At 38.9% G+C, this 20,710-nt stretch overlaps 1 protein-coding gene across 4 annotated transcripts in view; it reads left to right on the top strand.

Moving 5' to 3' along the window:
* LOC132702102 (aminopeptidase N-like) overlaps positions 1-20,710 on the top strand; it is a 130,563-nt gene that overhangs the window by 43,303 nt on the left and 66,550 nt on the right. For 2 of the 4 annotated variants that reach the window (XM_060670532.1, XM_060670529.1), the window contains exons 1-4: positions 822-935; positions 5,107-5,719; positions 8,644-8,955; positions 17,255-17,426. In XM_060670532.1, coding sequence (XP_060526515.1) covers positions 908-935; positions 5,107-5,719; positions 8,644-8,955; positions 17,255-17,426 — 1,125 coding nt within the window. In that variant the 5' untranslated portion in view covers positions 822-907. Of the gene's footprint in view, positions 1-821; positions 936-5,106; positions 5,720-8,643; positions 8,956-17,254; positions 17,427-20,710 lie in introns of those variants that run through there. The other 2 variants (XM_060670531.1, XM_060670530.1) reach the window with 2 other exon arrangements.

Here is a 20,710-nt window from a genome sequence, read left to right as displayed (position 1 = left end):
AAACGGACGGGTAGTATGGGGTTACGTGGTTAGGAGGCCAGTTCATCGTCTATGTATCCGGACCCGGCAGGCCGCCTCAAAGAGTATTATTTTGTTTTGTTTGTCGTGGGACAGTATTGGGTTCCCAATACTGCTCCTCTCAAGTGTATCCTTCGTTTTCGCAAATATACGCTGTTTATTACTCCAGAATTCCACGAGATTTTATTATGTGTTTTCACGTAACCGCAGAACAGTATGTGAAGACCGCAACAACAATTTTCAGCTTTTGGTCAGTTCCTACCCGTTTTTATATTATAATAATCCACTATTTTATGTTGCATAATATTCAAATTAAATTGAAGGATATAGTGTTTTTTAATATATTTTAAATGACAGGAGATATAAATGTGAAATTTGGTATGCGTCTATAACTTTTAACAAATAAAAGATTTTTTAAAAGCACGGTGGATTCCACTCGAAAATAGTGCAGTTAGTAGTTTTTAAAAGTTAATAAACAAAGACACCTCTACATCTTTGAACTCGACACGGATTAAAATCATATGCGATATGCACAGAGTGCATGCGCCGCAACCAAATTTTTCGTTAATCCCACAGAATACATATAACTGGTAAGTAATTCTTATTCTCAACAAGCAAAAACCTTGACATTTAGACTCGTCTCGTTTTAAAATTCCACATCCCACGCGGATATTGGAAAAATTTAAATAAAAATGAAAGCAAGTTGGCTTTGATCTCTGGCGGTAACATACGTTCATCGCGTTTATCGCATTTATCGCGTTGGTGCCGTTCGATTTTTAAGTCACTTTTTATTTTTAATTTAACCATGGAACATACGTTGCGTGTGTATGGTCGAATATATTCAGTGCAATGAATACAGAAGTGCGATGTCCATTTTAATATCTTTTAAATGACAGGGAATAGAATTGTGACTGTTGGTATGTGTGTTAACAAATATAAGATAATTTTTAAAATTATTCGATGATCCCAAGTTGTCACTTACTAAAAATTTTGTTTAAAATATATATATATATATATATATATATATATATATATATATATATATATATATATATATATATATATAACACTTCGAAGTGTTTTCGGAGCGCGAGCATTGAAGATGCCAAGTGAGATTTTGGCGAAATATATATATATATATATATATATATATATATATATATATATATATATATATATATATATATATATATATATATATATATATATATATACATATATATATTGATACTTGTTAAGTTGGGACTTCCGCTACGTGAAGCGGACGGCCTAACATCCACTATTTTCGGGACGTATATTATAAAACTTTCGATGTATATATGATGAGGGGGCGGAGCCACCTCCCCCCACGCACAAGCAGCACCGTTACCATCTCCGGCGCAGAGTATAAATACCGCACGCACCGCCGATAACCTCCCAGGTTTCGAAGTGTTTTCGGAGCGCGAGCATTGAAGGCAGTGTTCGAAGTGTTTTCGGAGCGCGAGCATTGAAGATGCCAAGTGAGATTTTGGCGAAACGTCTGCAGGATTCCAGTCGGATGCAAGATTTGCAGGATTCCAGTCGGATGCAGGATTCCAGTCGGAGTTCAACGAGCGAACGGATGATATCCCGGAATATAGTGTCATCACATTTTTGCATCCGTGAATCAATACGTGAGAATATATATATATATATATATATATATATATATATATATATATATATATATATATATATATATATATATATATATATATATATATATATATATATATATATATATATATATATATATATATATATATATATGATGACACTATATTCAGGGCCTTGCTAGCTTTGTCCAGGATAGCTTGTGTCTTTCTGGTGCGTGTATGATAAGACAACCTTGTAAATGTTGGCAGCAAGTTCTGGTTGCGGCAGTTTTTAAGAAAATTCAAGTTGCACAGCGAAATAACCCTCCTTTGTCTTAGTTTTTCATAACACTTGGTGGCTGTAAAGGTCTCCTTCCCGTAAAGGTGTATGATATTCTCACGGATGGAAAAATGTGATGACACTATATTCCGGGATATCATCCGTTCGCTCGTTGAACTCCGACTGGAATCCTGCATCCGACTGGAATCCTGCAGACGTTTCGCCGAAATCTCACTTGGCATCTTCAATGCTCGCTCTCTGAAAACCCTTCGAACACTGGGAGGTTATCGGCGGTGCGTGCGGTATTTATACTCTGCACCGGAGATGGTAACGGTGCTGCTTGTGCGTGGGGGGAGGTGGCTCCGCCCCCTGAATTGTCGCGTTGTTAATTTCGCCCGATCGTAGTTGCGATGTCCCCGTTGGCTGCTGCGCATCGCTCTGCTGTTTGATTATCGTTCTCCACGTGTTGGATAAATGCAGAGCGTCGTCTCTCGTATTGAGGTGTCCGGACTTTTCTATTTCGATGGCCTCTCGTATAATCCTAGTCCTAAAATCAGGAATATTAGCTATTTGTTTGCAAGTGCCGAAATCAATTTTATGGCCTGTCTGATGTTGGTGCTGAAACAAAGCAGATATTGTTTGTTTGTTTCTTATGGCTAAACGATGTTCCTCGAGCCTGGCTGAAATCCTTCTGTTGGTCTGTCCCACATACGTCAGGCTGCACGATCCGCATGCTACACTGTATACTCCTTGGTTTTCCAGAGTAATTTTTTGTTTTGGGTTTCTTAGTATTGCTCCGATGGTATGGTCAGGTTTGTATGCCGTTGATATGTCGTGTTTCCGTAATATTCGGCCGATTTTGTCAGTAACCCCCTTGATGTATGGCAGGACAGCGATCGATCTTCGTTGGGTCTCGTCCTGCACTCTCTGCTGCGGCTGTTGTTGTTTACTGATTGCCTTGCTGATGGTGCGCCTATGTATTTGCCACTGCCTGTATCTGTGATGGGTGGTGATGAGATTTAGCGTTCAGATATCTATTAGTGTGGGTTGGTTTTCTATAGACAGTGTGTTCCAAGTGTCCATCTTCGGTCCTTGTGATGTGCACATCTAAAAAGGGCAGACTGTTATCCTCTTCAAGTTCTATTGTAAATTGAATCCTTGGGTGAATGGAATTCAGATGATCTAGGAATTTCAAAAGCTCCTCCTTGCCAAAAGGCCATACAACAAATACGTCATCAACGTATCTTGTCCATAGTTTTGGCTTCAGATTTGCCTTCTCTATTGCTTTCTTTTCGAAGTAAATCATGAAGAGGTTGGCAATCACAGGTGAGAGAGATGATCCCATTGCTGCTCCATCTATTTGTCGGTAAATTTTCCCGTTGTGCATAAAGTAAGCGATTTTCAGGCAATGTCTTGACAGATCCATTATGTATGGCGGAAGATCTTCGTTTTCTTTTATAAGCAAGAGTGCCTCTTCTACTGGAATACTCGGGTAGAGGGATTTGACATCGAAACTTGCCATAATGTCGTCCTTGTCCATCCTGAGAGAACCTAAAATCTGAGTGAAATGTTCTGAGTTTTTAACATAGGAATCTGCCTTTTCCACTATAGGCTGAAGTGCACTGGCTAGATGTTTTTCCAGCTTATATATATATATATATATATATATATATATATATATATATATATATATATATATATATATATATATATATATTACTGAAAGTTTTGTTTAAAAAATGTGTTTTATAGGCAACGCAACATTGGTATTGGTATTAAAGGGGGGCGCCCTCGCGGGCATCCAAGAACTTAGGCCACCAGATGGGCCCGTTGTTCCTCCAGACCTCTCTAGAGGGCGTCCAGAATGCCACCCCTCCTATAGAGGGTTACCAACTCCTTTAGCCCAATACCGTGCACTGAGTCCGGATCGATCAGGGCCGTTCCGAAGGCTCCCAATCTGCATTCTGGGTCGTCTTCAATGCCTAGTAAGCAAAGATGCCTCCTAAGCCTGCAATGTCCTGTGTGGCCCCTGTTAGTGCTCTACACTCCGTTCTGGTCAGTCTAAGCAGCTCCATGGTCCGAGGGAGGGCGGGCCATCCATGATAAGCCTCTCCTGCCTCATTCCCGGAGCAACTCTCCGGTCCATCGCGGCCCGGTCTCTCGCTCAGGCTTTGATGGCTCGCCACCTCACACACGGGGCGATCCCCAAGCGGGGCTCTGGTCCCATAGGCCTATGCAAGGAGCCTTCCTTGGCTAAGGCGTCCGCTGCCTCTTTGCTCTGGATACCGGTGTGACCCGGAACCCAGACCAACGTCACCTTCTTCTCCTCAGTACCCCTTTGCACTCCTTTATCAATAAGGAGCGCGAACGCACTGACTTCAGCACCATAAGTGCAGCCCAACTTTTGTAATGAGATATAATATAATTACATTAATATTAAATATCGCAACACTAAATATATACAAATTGCACCTAATTATCTAAATAGGTACATTTTTATTCAAAAATTAACATTATTAGTTATATTTTTAATTAAATATATTACACTCGTACTTAAGTAGGAGTAACATTTCCTGCTCTCACATTTAATTTTACTTAGTGCTGAAATATTCTATCAAGTTGAATATACAATTATATAGAGGAAGACAGAAAACGGTATGTGCTCGAATATAGAGGTCACATATATCATTTAAATATATTTTTTTATATAACAAATAAATATAACACTCAAAAATCACTGGATTTAAAATAAATTTTATTTTGTAGCAAACATTCTTGAATTTCGATTTTTATACTTAACGAATTTGGTGCTTTTTATTCCCGATGGATATAATCGATTAGAATGACACTGTTATCGGGAATGTTTGTTAGTTTGCATGTTCGATGCTGGATTCTTCAAGATTCTTTGCAGACAACTACAAGTGCTTTGGAATTAATCGCTGTTCTGATTCGGCAGAAATTAATTGAACGTGTTTTTGTCTGGCAGGTTTTGCCGAAATCAATCCTTTGAATACTTCATTGAGTGTATCAAAGGTTCTATCTTTTGCTCAGTAGGGTGTGAAGGTATGAATGCCGTAATTACTTTTTAGGAGTGTTCCGTCAAAAGCCAAAACACTATCATTTGATTTAGTTTAAGGGTGTCGATAATTATATAATTATATAATTAATTTAATTAAATATTGCTTATTGTTTCAGATTCGGGCATTATGGACTTTTACTCGTACGTTGTTTTCCTAGCGCTCTTTTCGAAAAACTCCCTTTCAGATGACAACGTCCGAGCCCGGAATTACGATATTTGTATGACCATCGGAAAGGATGCGTTCGAGCCGCTGATGGGCAATAAATCTCCGTTTACTGGTAGCGTCGGGGTAATTTTCACAGTTGTTGAGGACGCTTCTTCGGTGGAACTAAGATCCGATGGTGAGCTAGTCACAATAAAAAATATCACACTCGACGGGGTATTACTTGAAGAGTCTCAGTACACGGTGGACGTGTCTGAAGAGAGTGTGACTATTCGACACGAATTCCTTAAAAATACCGATTATAACATTTCAATAATCTACAATAGTGTGATACCCGAACGGGATACCAGCTTCATTCTCCCCATCGCCATCCAACAAAATTCAGTTCGAGGCGAGGCCAATGGCACCACATATTTCGTTCAGGCAATTTTTATCGGTGCGCAGAAAATGTTGCCACATTTTCACAAGTTCGAAGCAAGGTCCATTTTTAATATGACCGTTGTTCATCCCCAAGGATACACAGCAATTGGTACCACGGCTGTGATATCCGAGACACCACTAGAGGGGCAAGTATATATTTTAGTATATTAAGGAATCCTGGGGCATTGGGTTGGGTTTCAGAAAAAAATGAAATTCTTACATTTATTGTCTTTTTCGGGACTCTAAAAAAACAGATCGCATATACGAGGTGGGTTCAAAAAGTAAGTAAAAGTAAAGTAAAGGGGCGAGTTACGTACATTCCATCATCAATATATTTCTTTGTTATGTCGGTACACATGTCCCTAACTTATGTTCACAGTTTCAGCCAGTTTGCACGTTTACTTTTTAATTGTTTAATTAAACGAAGGGAATTAAGTACGAAACTATCTAGATTTTTGAAAATAGTATTACAGTAGGCTGTAGAAGTTTCTTTCAAAAAGTTTCTTGATCGTTGAAATGTTTCCAAGTGATACAGCATGCGAAAATATCTACCGTTCTACAACAAATCGACCTTTTTCTTTCCACCACACGGTCAATCTTCTTTTCAACCTACCCGATCCTAAATTTCATGCTGAATCTCGCTCAGTCGCTCTCCGAAAGTTGCTGTCATTGGCACCTTTGCCCAGAACATAATCACTATTTTCCGGTCATGCAACACTACATTTGGACATATGTCTATTACATGAGCAGACTACCGATTTTGGTCACAGCTTTTACATTCCACACCAGTGCGTCACAAAACATGAGAGCTATTCTATTAGTGTTTCGAAACCTACTTACCGCGTGTTAGTGGTGAACAACTTTCGACTTACAAAGAATTTTCTAAAGGTATGGTACAAATAGAAGCCATTTTAAATTCCAGACCTTTGTGTGAATGCAGTTCCGATCAGCGCGCGATCTCTCCGGCCACTTTTTCACCGTAGAATCCACAACCTCTGTGTCTTCGACGACAAATCTTAAACTACATCATGATTTTTGGCGTCGCTTTCACACTGATTACTTACATAGCTGGTGATATCGTCGAAAGTGTAATCGAACTACTGAGCAAATTCGTTACGTTTGAAAGTTTCCCCGGATTTCACAAGGAGTTTTGCAGCGCAGTTAGACTCTGTCCACTACCCGATTGTAATCATTAAAAACCTTCGGACTTTTAAGATGGGCGGAATTGGTCCATTCCGCTTATTTTTATTTTCGTTTATTTTTTTTTGTAGCAATTAATTTGGCCGCGGAGTGTATTACGGTCGCGAATAGCCACAATAGGTTTTCACCATTCGACCAGTGTGTAGTCTGTCTCAATCTTTATCGTGTTGGTTTTTGCCCGTTCTTAAAGAAGTTACCCGGTAATAAAACTAGAGTGTAAGTATTAAAGGGCAGAACATTAGGGACGGATTCTCAAAGCTTTTGCCAAAAATATATATTTTTCTTGTTTAGTGAGTTGGGTATAAACTTATTAAATTACATTAAGGAAAAACAATGACATTAAATATATATAATAAGTTCATAGCTAGGAATATCCAAACATAATTGAATTTTTATTATAAATGTCTAAGTCTAATTCTGTTACACTTTCAGAGTCGTCATTGAGACCCTTATAATAGGATTTATGTTGTTTTTTACAAAAGTGTAAGCGCAATGTTATGGAAGAAGTAAAATAGTTTGACCAGCCTGTTCAGTCAAACTTTCAAAAGTTGCATTTCTTTGTAACTGAATTCAAAATAAATATCATTTTCTAACAAATATTCCTGGATTTCAGTTTTTGAACTTGATGAGGCGGGTGCTTTGCGTAGCAGACAGCTGTGGTAGCTTTCGTTATTGAGAATATTTCTTAAGAAATTGGTTTGAAAATAATTTTAAAAAAGTTCGGCACTTGCACAACAACTTCGCTTTGATGACAATATATTTTCCTTCTTATTCGATCCTGATCACTATTAATAAGATCCCTTAAAAACAATATTCGCGTTTTTGTAAGTAGACAGGTATCTTTTAAAACTTCTTGTTGAATAACTCCTCCACTGATTAAAGTTTCATACACATTTTTCACAACCCGCTTAGCATCAAGCGACAAATGATTTCGACGCGAGATTTTTATATTCTCGAAACACACAGTAAAAACGATTATTCAACCCAGTCACAAATTGTCAACACTCAAGAAATATATCAGAAAGAGAGAAATATACCTGGCTCACCCCGGCCTTGCCACTCTAGTAAGAATATTTTTTTAATGGCTTTACCCTGTAACAATAGGTAATAACATCGTTAAAGTTTTATTTCGTAGGGTTCGTTGAAACCCAACACGATTAAGATTGAGACAGATTTTACCATAAAATCCAAAGGCAATTCGAAATCTTTTATTTCTTTGTAAAAACATATAGCAGGTCATATGCCCCGAACAGCAGACGAAGCGCAAAGCTAAGCGAAGGTAACACCCCGCGGAAATCTCATCAAGAGCCTTATATATTCGATTGTCACATTGTAAAAATGCTCTCAATAATTCCAGCCTTTGTATCGGCTACTCCAAATAAAACTTTATTTCGCTTTTTGCGTAATAAATATTTTTAAAAACGCTCTCCCGAATTTTGAATAGCTAAGTATAAAATTTTTATATAACGTTAGACCACGAAGTGCGTGGCAATAATTTTTATTTTTTGGTAATTTTAACCTTCGATATTTTGCATTGAGAGCTACGAGATTCAGTAGATTATGTTAACAGACATTTTTTACATATTTGTTCTTCTATTTAAGTAATTTGCAAAGTTATTTTTTCTACATAAAATTAAACATTAATCAAAATCAAATTCACGAGAAGCTTCTCGAATATGTACCACTAGGGGATTCCAACTCCAAAGGTGTTTTAGTCCTAGTTTTGGTAAAAAACTTCCGCGATAATCAGAATACCAAGAAAGTTAGGTGAGTAACTGCAATTAATGATAATAATTAATTCCATTCATTTTTATTTCGCCGTCTCTCTTGCATTTAACATTAAATTTATTAAAAATCACTTTTGTTGCAGCAACATGGTGGAGAGCAAGTTTGCGCCGACGCCTCTCGTAAAACTTTCTTCGATATCTTTCATAATTTCCGACATTTTGGATTGTGAAGACGCACAACCTGTAAACGGGGTCCATATCAGAGTGTGCTCGAGCAAGAGGGTAGCGAACAATCGAGCCTGGGCAATAAAGTACACACCGACTATTGTTTCGTTGCTCGACCAATTTATGAACTATAGTGTTGGGATGCATACCAACCTCCACAAATTGGACGTAATCGCTGTACCCGGTCAATTCAACTTTGCTCTGAGCTTTTGGGGAGTGTTGACGTTCAGGTAATGTGGTTTTTCCTTTTTGGAATACTGAAATCCTGTGTCCGTTTAACACGTTGACTGCCACAGTAATTTTCAGATTTCTGGCCAAAAATGAAATTTTGATTTTATTACATTATATTATTAAAAAGTCTAAATCTAGGGCATAGTTATAAAATAAAAGAGTAAAAACGTATTTTCCTAAAAAAAAATGTTGAACGAATTATCTCATAGTTGGCGTCGGAAACAGTAATCTCTTCTCGGAAGCCAATTACGAGTTTATTCGTAGGCACACCTACACTGACTTGTCGCTTCGCTAATGCTGAATCATCCATTGCGTCATCATCGTCCGCGTCAGTTATATCTCATACATTGTTGAGTGCATTACTTACGTCTTTCTTGTGTGTTCTTTTTATAATTATTGAATTACTAAGAACCCAATATGGATAGAAAAAGACCATTGACTCAAAGTGAAATTGAGTACTACTTAAATCTAAGTGATTCAGAATTTGATGAGCTTTCTGGCGTGAATAATAACGACAGTAGCGATTATGAAGTGATAGTGAAGATGAAGTCGTCTCAAAATCTGAAGATGATCCGGAACCTGAAGATAACGCCGATGATTCTCAAGCAACAACATCAAATGCGAATGATAATTTGTGGACAGAAACTCAAACTCAGAGTCCTGAATTATTTATTTTCAAAGAAAAGGTTGGTGTGAAATTGGATACGACAAATTTTACAGTACAAACGCTAGTGAACTTATTTTTTTCGGACGATTTTCTTGCATTACTGGTGGAACAAAGTAATTTATATGCTGCGCAAGAAATTGAAAAACGCACAACAATAAAGAAAACCAACAGGTTATCAAATTGGCAAAACGCTAGTGTTGCTGAGATGAAATTTTTTATTGGACTTCTGCTGCAAATGGGACCTTGCTCTTTTCCATCAATTGAACATTACTGGAGCACAAACGAGCTATATAATGTTCACTTTTGGTGCTCACATATGAGTCGAAATCGATTCCAGTTGTTACTTCGTTATTTTCATTTGGTTGATAACTCAATACCATCTAAAGACAGATTATACAAGGTAAGACCAATTTTAAATCATTTCAACAATATTATGCGGGAAAACTATGTACCAGATAAAAATATTTGTATTGATGAGTCTATAATGCTGTGGCGGGGAAGATTGATTTTCCGCCAATACATAAAAAATAAGAAACACAAATATGGGATCAAACTGTATGAACTTTGTGAGTCCGATGGTCTCGTTATGAAAATAAAGATTTATAGTGGAAAATTTGAGAAAACTGACAATAACGTAGTCCACACTACTGATGTTGTTTTACATTTACTTGAGGACTATCTCGATAAAGGATACACGGTTTTCATGGATAATTTTTATAATTCTGTTACACTTACAAAACTGCTAAATACATGAAAAACGTATGTGTGTGGAACCCTACGAAATAACAGAAAAGGGAACCCTAGAGATTTGGTAAATCATAAATTGAAAAAAGGGGAGTGTATTTGGCAGCGAAATGGTCTTGTTACTGTTTGCAAATGGAAAGACAAGCAAGATGTCCTTTGCATTTCAAACATGCATGTTGTTGAAATGATAGAAGTGCCCAATCGCAATGGAAAAATTTCTATGAAACCGAATATAATTCGAGATTACAACAATGGAATGTCTGGCATTGACCGATCAGATCAAATGCTTTCGTATTATTCATCTCTAAGAAAGACTATTAGATGGCCCAAAAAGGTTGCATTGCACATTATAGAGATTTACATCCACAATGCTCACAAATTTTTAAAAAAAGTTACATCTTCTAACATAAAACTGATAAAGTTCAGAGAGGAATTCGTGCTCGCATTGATTGGACAAGAAATTCAACACGTTACGAAAAAGAGTAAATTGCAAAGTATCCATTATTTAGAGAGTTTACCGCCTACCGAAAAAAAAACAGCTTCCAACGAAACCATGTCGCATATGTAACCAAGGAAAAAAACGCCGAGAAACGCGTTATTACTGTCCAGTATGTAGTGAAAAGCCAGCTCTGTGTGTGGAAGATTGTTTTAAAAAGTTTCACAAACAGTAAATATTATTATACTTCTGTAATTTGACTTAATTCTTACACTTACATTTTTTATGTTCGTTTTCAAATAAATTGTCTTTTCATGCAATCCAACATTGATTTTTTGTTCTTTCCGAAGAAGCCATCTATCGATATTAGCACTGATATATTACGAGTTTAATCGTAGCAACACAAGAATGGCAAGTGAATACAGTACGAGATAACTCGTAGTTGACGTCCTTGACAAGATCGCTACCTACGAGTTATCTCGTAGCGTTTTTAGTTTTGAAAACAAAAGCAAACGGATACCCCGGAATATTTTTTCAACATTTTTCCATCCGTGAATCAATACATGAAGATATATATATATAACACAACACAGCGCGGGGTTCTCGCGAACCGGTCACAGAAGAGAGCTTGTTTTTTCGTGGATCGCACTACGGACGCTCACGTAAGTCTGTCTTTTCGCGCGGCTTAACCAAGGTTGGGTATGGTGGGGGAGTTGTATACACAGCGCGAAAATCAAAGGTCAACACAAAAATTATGAAGTTACCGAAAATGTTATTCAACCTTTAACATTCCGGCCTCCCAAAAATACCCAATTTTTCCCATGAACTTATCCGATATACTATATACACGGTTGCCCCTTGAACAGGTTAACAGTTAGGGATAAAAGATAATTTGACCAAAGGGCGATCGAAAGTGCCTTTGGCCGTGTGCACTTGCACAACGCGAATTTCCTTGTCGGAACTGGGGTACAAGCTCGTGATGCGGCCCAGAAGCCACTTTAACGGGGGAGGTTCTCGTCTTTAATTAAAACCAACTGACCGACTTTTGAGGGGCTAGTCGTGGTTTTCCACTTGCGTTGTTGCTGCAGCTAGTGGAGGTATTCCCGATGCCATCTTTCCCAGAAGTGCTGATGCAACTGCTGCACGAGCTGCCAACGAGTGAGTCTGTTAGTGTTCAGATTAGTTAAAGTGTCGTCGGGAGGTGCAGAGAGGGGCTCCAGGGTAAGAAAATGCCCAAGAGTAAGGCTATGCAAGCAAACTACATAAGGGACGGGAATTTAGTATCGATTCCACCTGAGTTAACACTGTCGACATTGTCAAGTAAAATTCTTTAACCCGTGGTATCGGGTGTAGAACTTTACCAAACGGAGTGCCTTTGGGCTGCTCAGATTGATAGCGGGAAGGGCGGGGTTCAGGTTATCTGTTTCCTTCTTTTTTTCTTTCTATTATTTTGTCGGGCGCCAGTCCTTTTTTATACAGCGGAACAAAATTGGAAGTTAGGAAAAGGACAAATCTAGCTTCCTACTGTTAAAAAAAAAATTTGGAGGCAAACAAGGTCTCAGAATCAGAAGATAATATAAAACAGTTAAAATTTTATTCTGCATGGATTCTACAACTTAATTAATTCCCACCTTTTTACAAGTACCCTGTTACTTGTCTGAGGTTTGACTGCTGATGCTTGACTGGCTGCAGATGTCACAGGACGGGGCAACTGGTTCCGTCAACCTGGTCGCTCGACTGGTTGGGTAACAAAATTCTAGGTTATGTCGGAGTAGAACGGCAGTTCCCCGAGATCCTGACACCAATGTTCCCAGCGTCCTTCGAACTATCGGTTCGGGATGATTTAACCTCAAATAAGACAAGGCAACAGCAGTAACTTGTAACAGAGGAATTTAAGAGTACAAAACCATCAGTTTTCTAAATTTAAAGTAGACTGAAGGTCTAACGGCTAATGATTAAAAATAATTAACAACAATGATGATGGTGCTCAGGCACAATGAAATGAAAATTACAACAGAACCTTAAAATTAATAAAATTTTCACAAAAATTGCCTTTTTTTTATCCCAAATACAAAAATTAAAACACTATTCGACGAAGCGTGTTAAGAATAGAATTTATGAAATTAATACAAAAAATAATTAAACAAATGACTGAAATGGATAATTCAAAATGAAGTTGTCTTTGGAGGGGCGGTATTTATAATGGTGTTATTCAAAATATAATTTCTTGTATTTTAGGTATCAAAACCAAAAACTGCAAAAATAATCAGTAAAAGAACATGAAGCTCATCGATCATTAAAACAGTACTGAAAATATAAATTTTAAGTGTTACCGAAAGGAGGTATCGAACACTATTCAAACGAAGGAGTCTCAAACCACAGATATCGAGAGTACGTGCAGGTGTTTAAGCAGTGGTAACTTATGATTTCTTACAACAGTAAAGTTAAAAAAACAACCACTCACCCGCAGGTATCCTCTCTGAAAATATTGGCAGAAACCTCCTCCTTTGTTTGGTGTCTCTTCGACTGGATTTTAAATGGAAATAAATCCGGAATTCCTTCGAGAAAATTGCAACCTGACACAATGTTCTTTCTACACTAAAAGAAACCGGCAGTATCAGCGTTCAATTTACCACAAGCAAAGGAGAGAAAGAGAGGCCCCCAATCTAGATACCAAGAAAAAAAACACGTGTTGCAGCATGAAGGCGATACAACACACAAGATACGTATCACAATTGGTAGGTAAGCAAAAATATATCGGGCACAATAAAGGGAGAAAGAGGCCTCCAACCTCGACACTAGAAAGATACCGCGTGTTGCAGCAGGAATGCAATACAACACACACAAGATATGTATCGCGATTGGTGGGTAAACAAAATAAAATATATCGTGCACCAGAAACTTCCTCAATATATAAATTCAAAATTTATACTTTTAACTGTCGATGGCTAACACATTTGAAAATAAAAAGAGATTATTATTTCACAAATAATCCAAAAATGACAATCAAAGAAAATGTGCCTTATGGCATAACCCGTAAAATAAAAGAAATTACTTGTCGCAAACTGAAAAATTGAACGTTTAAAGGAATTTTAACATTACCAAACCAAATTAAAAATATAAAATCACATACATCACCATTACAAAATACCAAGACCACGATGTGCCCTCTTCCATTCGCCAAAAATCTCTCCCGTCTCAATTTGAACCCGTTTCAAAAAGAAAAGAGAGCCCGGTTCGACCGCGCATCCGTTTTATATCCGTACCGTCAAAATAGGTTCAGTTCCGAGAGAACAATGTATCTCAGAATAGAGGTTGACCTACTTACTGTGTGTACGTCACAAGCGGTACGGAAACCGATAAATCTTGATGTCTAATTGAAATTATATTGTAACGAAATTTATTTCGGTACAACATTTCCTCGAAAGTCAGGATCTGAGAGCCTATCACACGAAACAAATGGGTCTTTACCGACTTGACGCCGGCCTCCCAAAGACCTCCAAAGTGAGGACTGGAGGGTGGGTTGAAGTGCCAGCGCACTTCACACTGGTTGGCGGACTGCTGGCAATACTGTACCAACAACCAGTTGGCACCGACAAAATTTCGCCCGCTGCGAGCGACAAAGCGCCGAAAAGCGGCCAAGAATGCGTCTGAACTGAGTTTAGAAGCCAAATCCAAATGTATGGCTTTGGTAGCCATGCAAACGAATAGGCAAATGTAAGCGTTCGGGGTCTTAGCGCCGCGCCTTCGCGCAAGGGTAATGGAAATTGGACCGGCGAAATCGACACCGGTATGCGAGAATGGCTTGCCCTGCGATACACGAACGGGGAGTAAATCAGCCATGAATGGCTGTACACAAGAAGGTTGGACACGGAAGCATCGGTAACGCTGCGATAGGGTGTGACGAATTGCTCTGCGGGCGGACAAAATCCAGAATTGTTGTGAAATCTGGTATAACAACGATTGGGGGATCGGGTGGCAATTTTCCTTATGGAACTTTTCGATCACGAGTTCGGTAAAGCGATGGGCTCGAGGTAGTAGAAGAGGATGTTTTGCGTCGAAAGACACCGCAGAACCTCGGAGTCTGCCACCGACTCGAATGAGACCGTGCTCGTCGATAAAGGGCGCTAGGGAGCGTAAAGGTTTGGGGCACAGTTTACCGTTTCGAAGACACTTCAGCAAACCGGCGAACACCTCACGTTGGACGTATCCTGTGAGCAACGTGCGACCGTGGTACGTGTCCGCAAAAGACAAATTATCAAGCGCTCGCTTGGGAACGGGGGTGCGACAGTTATTTAGAAACCTACAACAATAAGCAAGGATCCTCTCAATTTTTCGTAACGACGAGAAACGGTTTAACAATTCTCCAAACGAGTCGACTAAAAGGGTGGACACACAAGTTAACACTGGTTTACGTTCCAGTTCCAGATCGTCTCCAGGAGTGAAGTCGGAGGTGGGTCACTCTTCTACCGGAAGACGCAACCAAGGGAGACCACAGAACCACGCTACCCCACTGCAATCCCAACACCTTTAAGCTAGGATTGTCGTCTCCACAGAGGGAAACGGGTTGATGATGTGAAGCGGGGATTGAACTCAATAATTCGGGGGAGTTGCTCGCCCATTTGCGCAACTCGAAACCACCCAACTTTAGCAGCGATACTAATTGATCCCTCAACTCATGGGCTTCGTCCAACGAGTCTGCTCCTCCGATAATGTCGTCGATCTAGGTTTGGGAATCTAAGAGACGGGCTACGTCGTCCCGAGCAAGCTGACGCAACCTGCGAATAGCCAGGTATGGGCTACAACTACTCTCGCACTGCTTCGCGGGGATCAAAACGCCAAAGAATCCGCTGCAAGAGGTGGTCGACGTCACTCACTAGGATTTGACGGTATATCTTACGAATATCGGTGGTGAAAACCACACAGTACAGTCGAAAGATGAGCAAAATGGCTCCAATGTCAGGTTGGAGCTTCAGACCCGTAAATAAATGGGTATTTGGTCACATATTAGAGTATTTTTAACATTTGGTTAAATGTGTTTTTGCATTCCAAATTGAATACAAAGGGTGTGTCTTCTTGGAGAAGTCTAGTTAAAGGTTTTGAGATCATAGCGAATTTGGGGATAAAACGTTGGCAGTAACCGGTTAATCCCAGAAAAGATTTAACGTCTTTCGCCGATTTCTTTTCTGAAATTTTGTCTGGATTGAGTTTAACTCCGTTTTTCTTTCGAAGAAATTCACACTTGTCAGGTTGGAGTTTGAGGTTAGCACTACGAAGACGTTTGAAGGCACCTTTGTATATGTTCGTGTATCGTAGCGGAATAAACGATATCATCCATGTAAACGAGACAACGTTCGTTTTGAAGATCTAGGAGAATATTGTCCATGACGCGTTGGAAAGTGGATGGAGATTTTTTTTGTCGGAAGGGTAAACAAAGAAATTCAAAATAACCAGGCTAAATCCAGAGTTGTGAAATACTGACATCTGCCTAACTGGCCCAGCAGATCGGATATATTGGGGAGGGGTTATTTATCGTCGACAGAGACTTTGTTTATTTTGCGCTAGTCGATGACTACGCGCCATTTTTGTTTAACCATCCAATTTTTTTGCGACGACCCAAACAGGAGAAGACTATGGAGAAGTGGATGGTCGAATGATTCCTTGTTCGTGCTCTTTGTTGATTTGTGACTTTACCTTTGGTTTGTGGACATGTGGGTTATATTATTTTGTAAAAATCGGTCTGGTTAGTTTTGGTTAGTATGTTAAATTTCGTTAGTAAAATTTAAATAATCTCCTTCTAAATAGAATATATCAGAAAAACATAAACTAAAATATTTCTTATTGCGTTTATAAGGTAGTACGTAACTGCAGAGTAATCCTTAGATTCTAAGACACATGCTTTTATATCTTTTAAGTAATGCACGGTTATATTTAATATACCTTACCATAGAGTTGCATATTTAATACAAATTCAACTTCTTTCTGCCACCACCATATGTTTTCGTCATTTGAACTATATGCTGAGTGCAGCAAATATGCATTGTGCAGATGTTGCTAATTTTTTCTACCATTAAAATAAGTTATCAATTTTTCGACAATGTCATTATACTAATTCGGAAAATTTTTCTGTTAGACGCCATCGTTGGTTAACTATGAGTTAGCAGCAAAATTGATGGATTAAGTTGAGAGTACAAAATTCCCCTTATAACATGAAACAAACTTTTTTATTAATGTATTAAATAGTCCCCCTAAGTTGTTATATTTAGATTAAACTTGCAATTAATAGTGCACTAGTAGCAGAAGCTAAGTCAAGTTAAACTTATGGCAGGGTGGATGGTTCAAAAACAGTAACTGTTCGCATAAAAACTGAAAAATTTTCAGTGGAGATGGTCATGGATATCCTCGTCACAATGATATCAGTGGCACCTATTAAATTAATTTAATTTTACAGCGAGGACATGTTGCTGAATGATATAAAATACGGAACAAATAGACAATACAGTACCAGTACGATTACTCATGAAGCCTGTCTCCAATGGTTCGGAGAATTGGTGACCATAAGTTGGGCAGTCCGGGAAAGTTTTTGCAAATTCATGCAGTTCTATATTCCTTCGCAGATAAAGGTAAGTGCATGTAAGTTCCCTTTTTATGATATATTGAGTGTGTTCTGTTTCACATTACACTGTTGGATGATTTTTTTTGTTTGCTTTACACATAATCAATCACCCGCTTTTATAGGCTCTCGTTTATTAAGCTCGTTTCGTTGTGCACCGCTAGCGCCAAATGATGCGGTTTATCTCACTTGTTGCATAATATGAGGTGTGTTCGAAAAGTAAGGCGGCTTTTAATTTTTTCTTTTCTTCGCATTGCATCTCGCAAACGGCCCATAATTGCAAGGTAATACTCTTTATTTACAGTACGATGATTGTGATAAGAACTCTTGATGTACTGCGCCACGATGATCAACGAAAACAGTTAGCAAAACTTTGAAATATGCTCGAACTTGAAGTGCTTTTTTAGATCTTGGAGATTCTGGGTTCTTCTTGTCGTGGTTAAATTTTTTTAGAACAGAACGCTTCTGTTTCACAACAAAACAATAAACCTGCAGACATAATAAAAAAAACATATCGAAGATCGAAAAAGAGTTACAAAAGTCACCTTATTTTTTGAACACTTCTCCTATACTATTAATTTCAACTAGTGATATTTTTCGGACGTTAAACAACCTTTATATATTATCGAGCTATTAATTTTATTATTCTACAAATCTACCAGATCATTAAAGGTAGCCCATTAAATAATCAGTGAGTTGTAAAACCTAATTCGTCGGTCCATATCGTTTTTAATAAAAAGTCATCATCAGATTAAAGCTGATTTGGGGGAAAATCACAAAATTCTAGCCGTCTTATCATCAGCTCTAAGTGTGCCACGTGAATTACCATACAAATTAATGCTAAACTCTCCTCTTGTTGGAACTACAAAATTTCATCAAATTTCTTTCCAATTTTGCTAACAAATTTCGATGCCTCTGCACTCGCTGAGGATATTTACGCACCGTTCACTGGGTGTTGTGGTACATAATGCGTTTTCGCACTTTTCTCACTACAAAGTCAATAAATGCATGCAGCAGTGAAAAATAACTGGCTAAGTAAATGTTTTGCTTCATAACCACCTTATTTTTTGCACGTCTGCATTTTAAAAAATGGTGTTGATGATGAGCACATAAAACCATAACGTCATACTTAAGACTTAATGATGCCAACACGCAGGGGAGAAAAAGTTGCATTGAGAAAATATCTCTGAAACTAGTCATAATTTTCCCGAGTTCGAAAAGGTTTTAAATTAAGCAAAATTCGAAGTCGGCTTTTGTTTACCCAGCTTTGTATCTCTTACTGTTTCCACATGACTTCAAGTGCGTTTAAATGTAATTTCCTCTTCGCCGCATAGTAACATGCAAGGGACTTAGTTCTGGATGGGCTATATATTTTTTTAAAAAGGTATAAACTTTTATAGAAACAGTAATAATTATTACTTTACTGAACTCCACTGAATTTCAGAAATCACGAGGTTCCCTTATTATTAATTTGTATGTTAAGCAAGTTTAAAGGCTTAACAACCTAGCCGAATATTTTTTATTTTTTATTATTTTATAAAATCTCGATCTTATATCTCGGGAAGAACGCGTTTCTACGACTACAAGAAGGCGAAAATATTAACGAAGTATGGAGAAATTTAAAACATCCTAACTTTTCAAAACCCAACAAAATTTCATTGCTAAAAAAGATTAAAACTATGCTTTGTGAGTGAGTTGTCTTGTCACAGGTAAATTACTGTGGCGCAATGTTTAAATGAAACTTATTCTAACAGTTCAGCGACTGCAGAACTCTTGTCCGTGAGGAACATATGATGTCCGAAGGTTACATCTCTCACTTTATATTAACAAGAAATTTACACTCTGCCACCTTGCTTTTCAAATGCTTTGCCTTATTTAAAAGAAATAACTGATCAAATTGGAAGTATCCTAAAACAACACAAGTTTAGAACAAAGTACAAGGCACACAAAACACTGGGTCAACTAATACGAAACAACAAACAAAATCGACAATCTACCAGCATTATCTACAGTGGCGACACCGAATGGATTTGGTAGAGAGCAAGGTGATCGCAAATTTAACAAGATTAGAACGGACGACAGACAACAAGGAAGCAGTACAAATGCTAACACATCAATACATAAACTACCGAGATATTCCATACTCCATACAGCAATAGGAAAATAACACAATTTCCTCACTTCGAAAATAAGGAGGCAACGCTAGCAAGACTAACCGACAACGAATTAGCACCGGACACGTCCACCTCAGTTTAAGTGCGGACACGTATACTGACATGGACGCGCACCCTCTGAAGATGCCAGATTTAATTTTGGCGAAACGGATAAATATCCGGATCGATACCCTTACACATATAGCCAAAGGCCAACATTACTTACAATTTTTTGTAGAATCCGAGTTCATTTGAAATTATTGCCATGGTTTTTGAAAAACTATGGCCATAGCTGCCATAGGCCATAGGAGCGCTCAATCACCCTGAATACCCGATCTCTTTCAAAGTTGACTAAGATGAAAATGAAGCAGCAATATAAGTTATCCTGTGATTTATCCCATGCTCCTGCATTATATGAATTACTGGTATTGGTATTTAGAGGAGACAACCCCGCGGGCGTCCAAGCACTTAGGCCACCAGACGGGCCCGTTGTGCCCCCAGACCGCGCTAAAGGGCGCCCAGAATGCCGCCCCCGCTATAGAAGGTCAGCATCTTCTTTAGCCTAATACCGTGTACTAAGTCCGGATCGATCAGGGCCGTTCCTAAGACTTCAAATCTTGCCCATGGCAAAGCAGGGCACTCGATCAGCAGAAGATAAGGGGTCTGCTCCCCTTCCATGCACCACTTGCACTCCGGGTCGTCTACAATGCCTAGCAAACAAAGATGCCTCCTAAGCCTGCAATGTCCTGTGTAGGCCCCTGTTAGTGCTCTACACTCCCTTCTGGTCAGCAGCTCCTTGGTTCTAGGGAGGGTGAGCTGATTCATCATAAGCCTCGTCTGCCTCATTCCGGAGCAACCCTCCAGCCCACCACCGACTGTTCTCCCAACCAGGCTTCGAGAGCTTCCCGCCTCACGCACGGGGCGATCCCCAAGCGGGGCTCTGTGAGATGTGCTCGTGCAAGGAGCCTTCCCTGGCTAAGGCGTCTGCTGCATTATTGCCCCGAATCCCGGTGTGATCCAGGACCCAGAACAATGTGTCACTCCTCGCCTCGGTTACATTCCTTAGCAGCATTCCTTTGCACTCCTTTATTAACAAGAAACGCGTGCGCACTTACTTTAGTGCCATAGGTGCAGCCCTACT

This window comes from Cylas formicarius, unplaced genomic scaffold (assembly GCF_029955315.1).
Source record: "Cylas formicarius isolate icCylForm1 unplaced genomic scaffold, icCylForm1.1 PGA_scaffold_5__7_contigs__length_24384050, whole genome shotgun sequence".
Lineage (NCBI taxonomy): Eukaryota > Metazoa > Arthropoda > Insecta > Coleoptera > Brentidae > Cylas > Cylas formicarius.
Note: the sequence above shows the minus strand (reverse complement) of the source record. Positions and strands in the feature narration are given on the sequence as shown.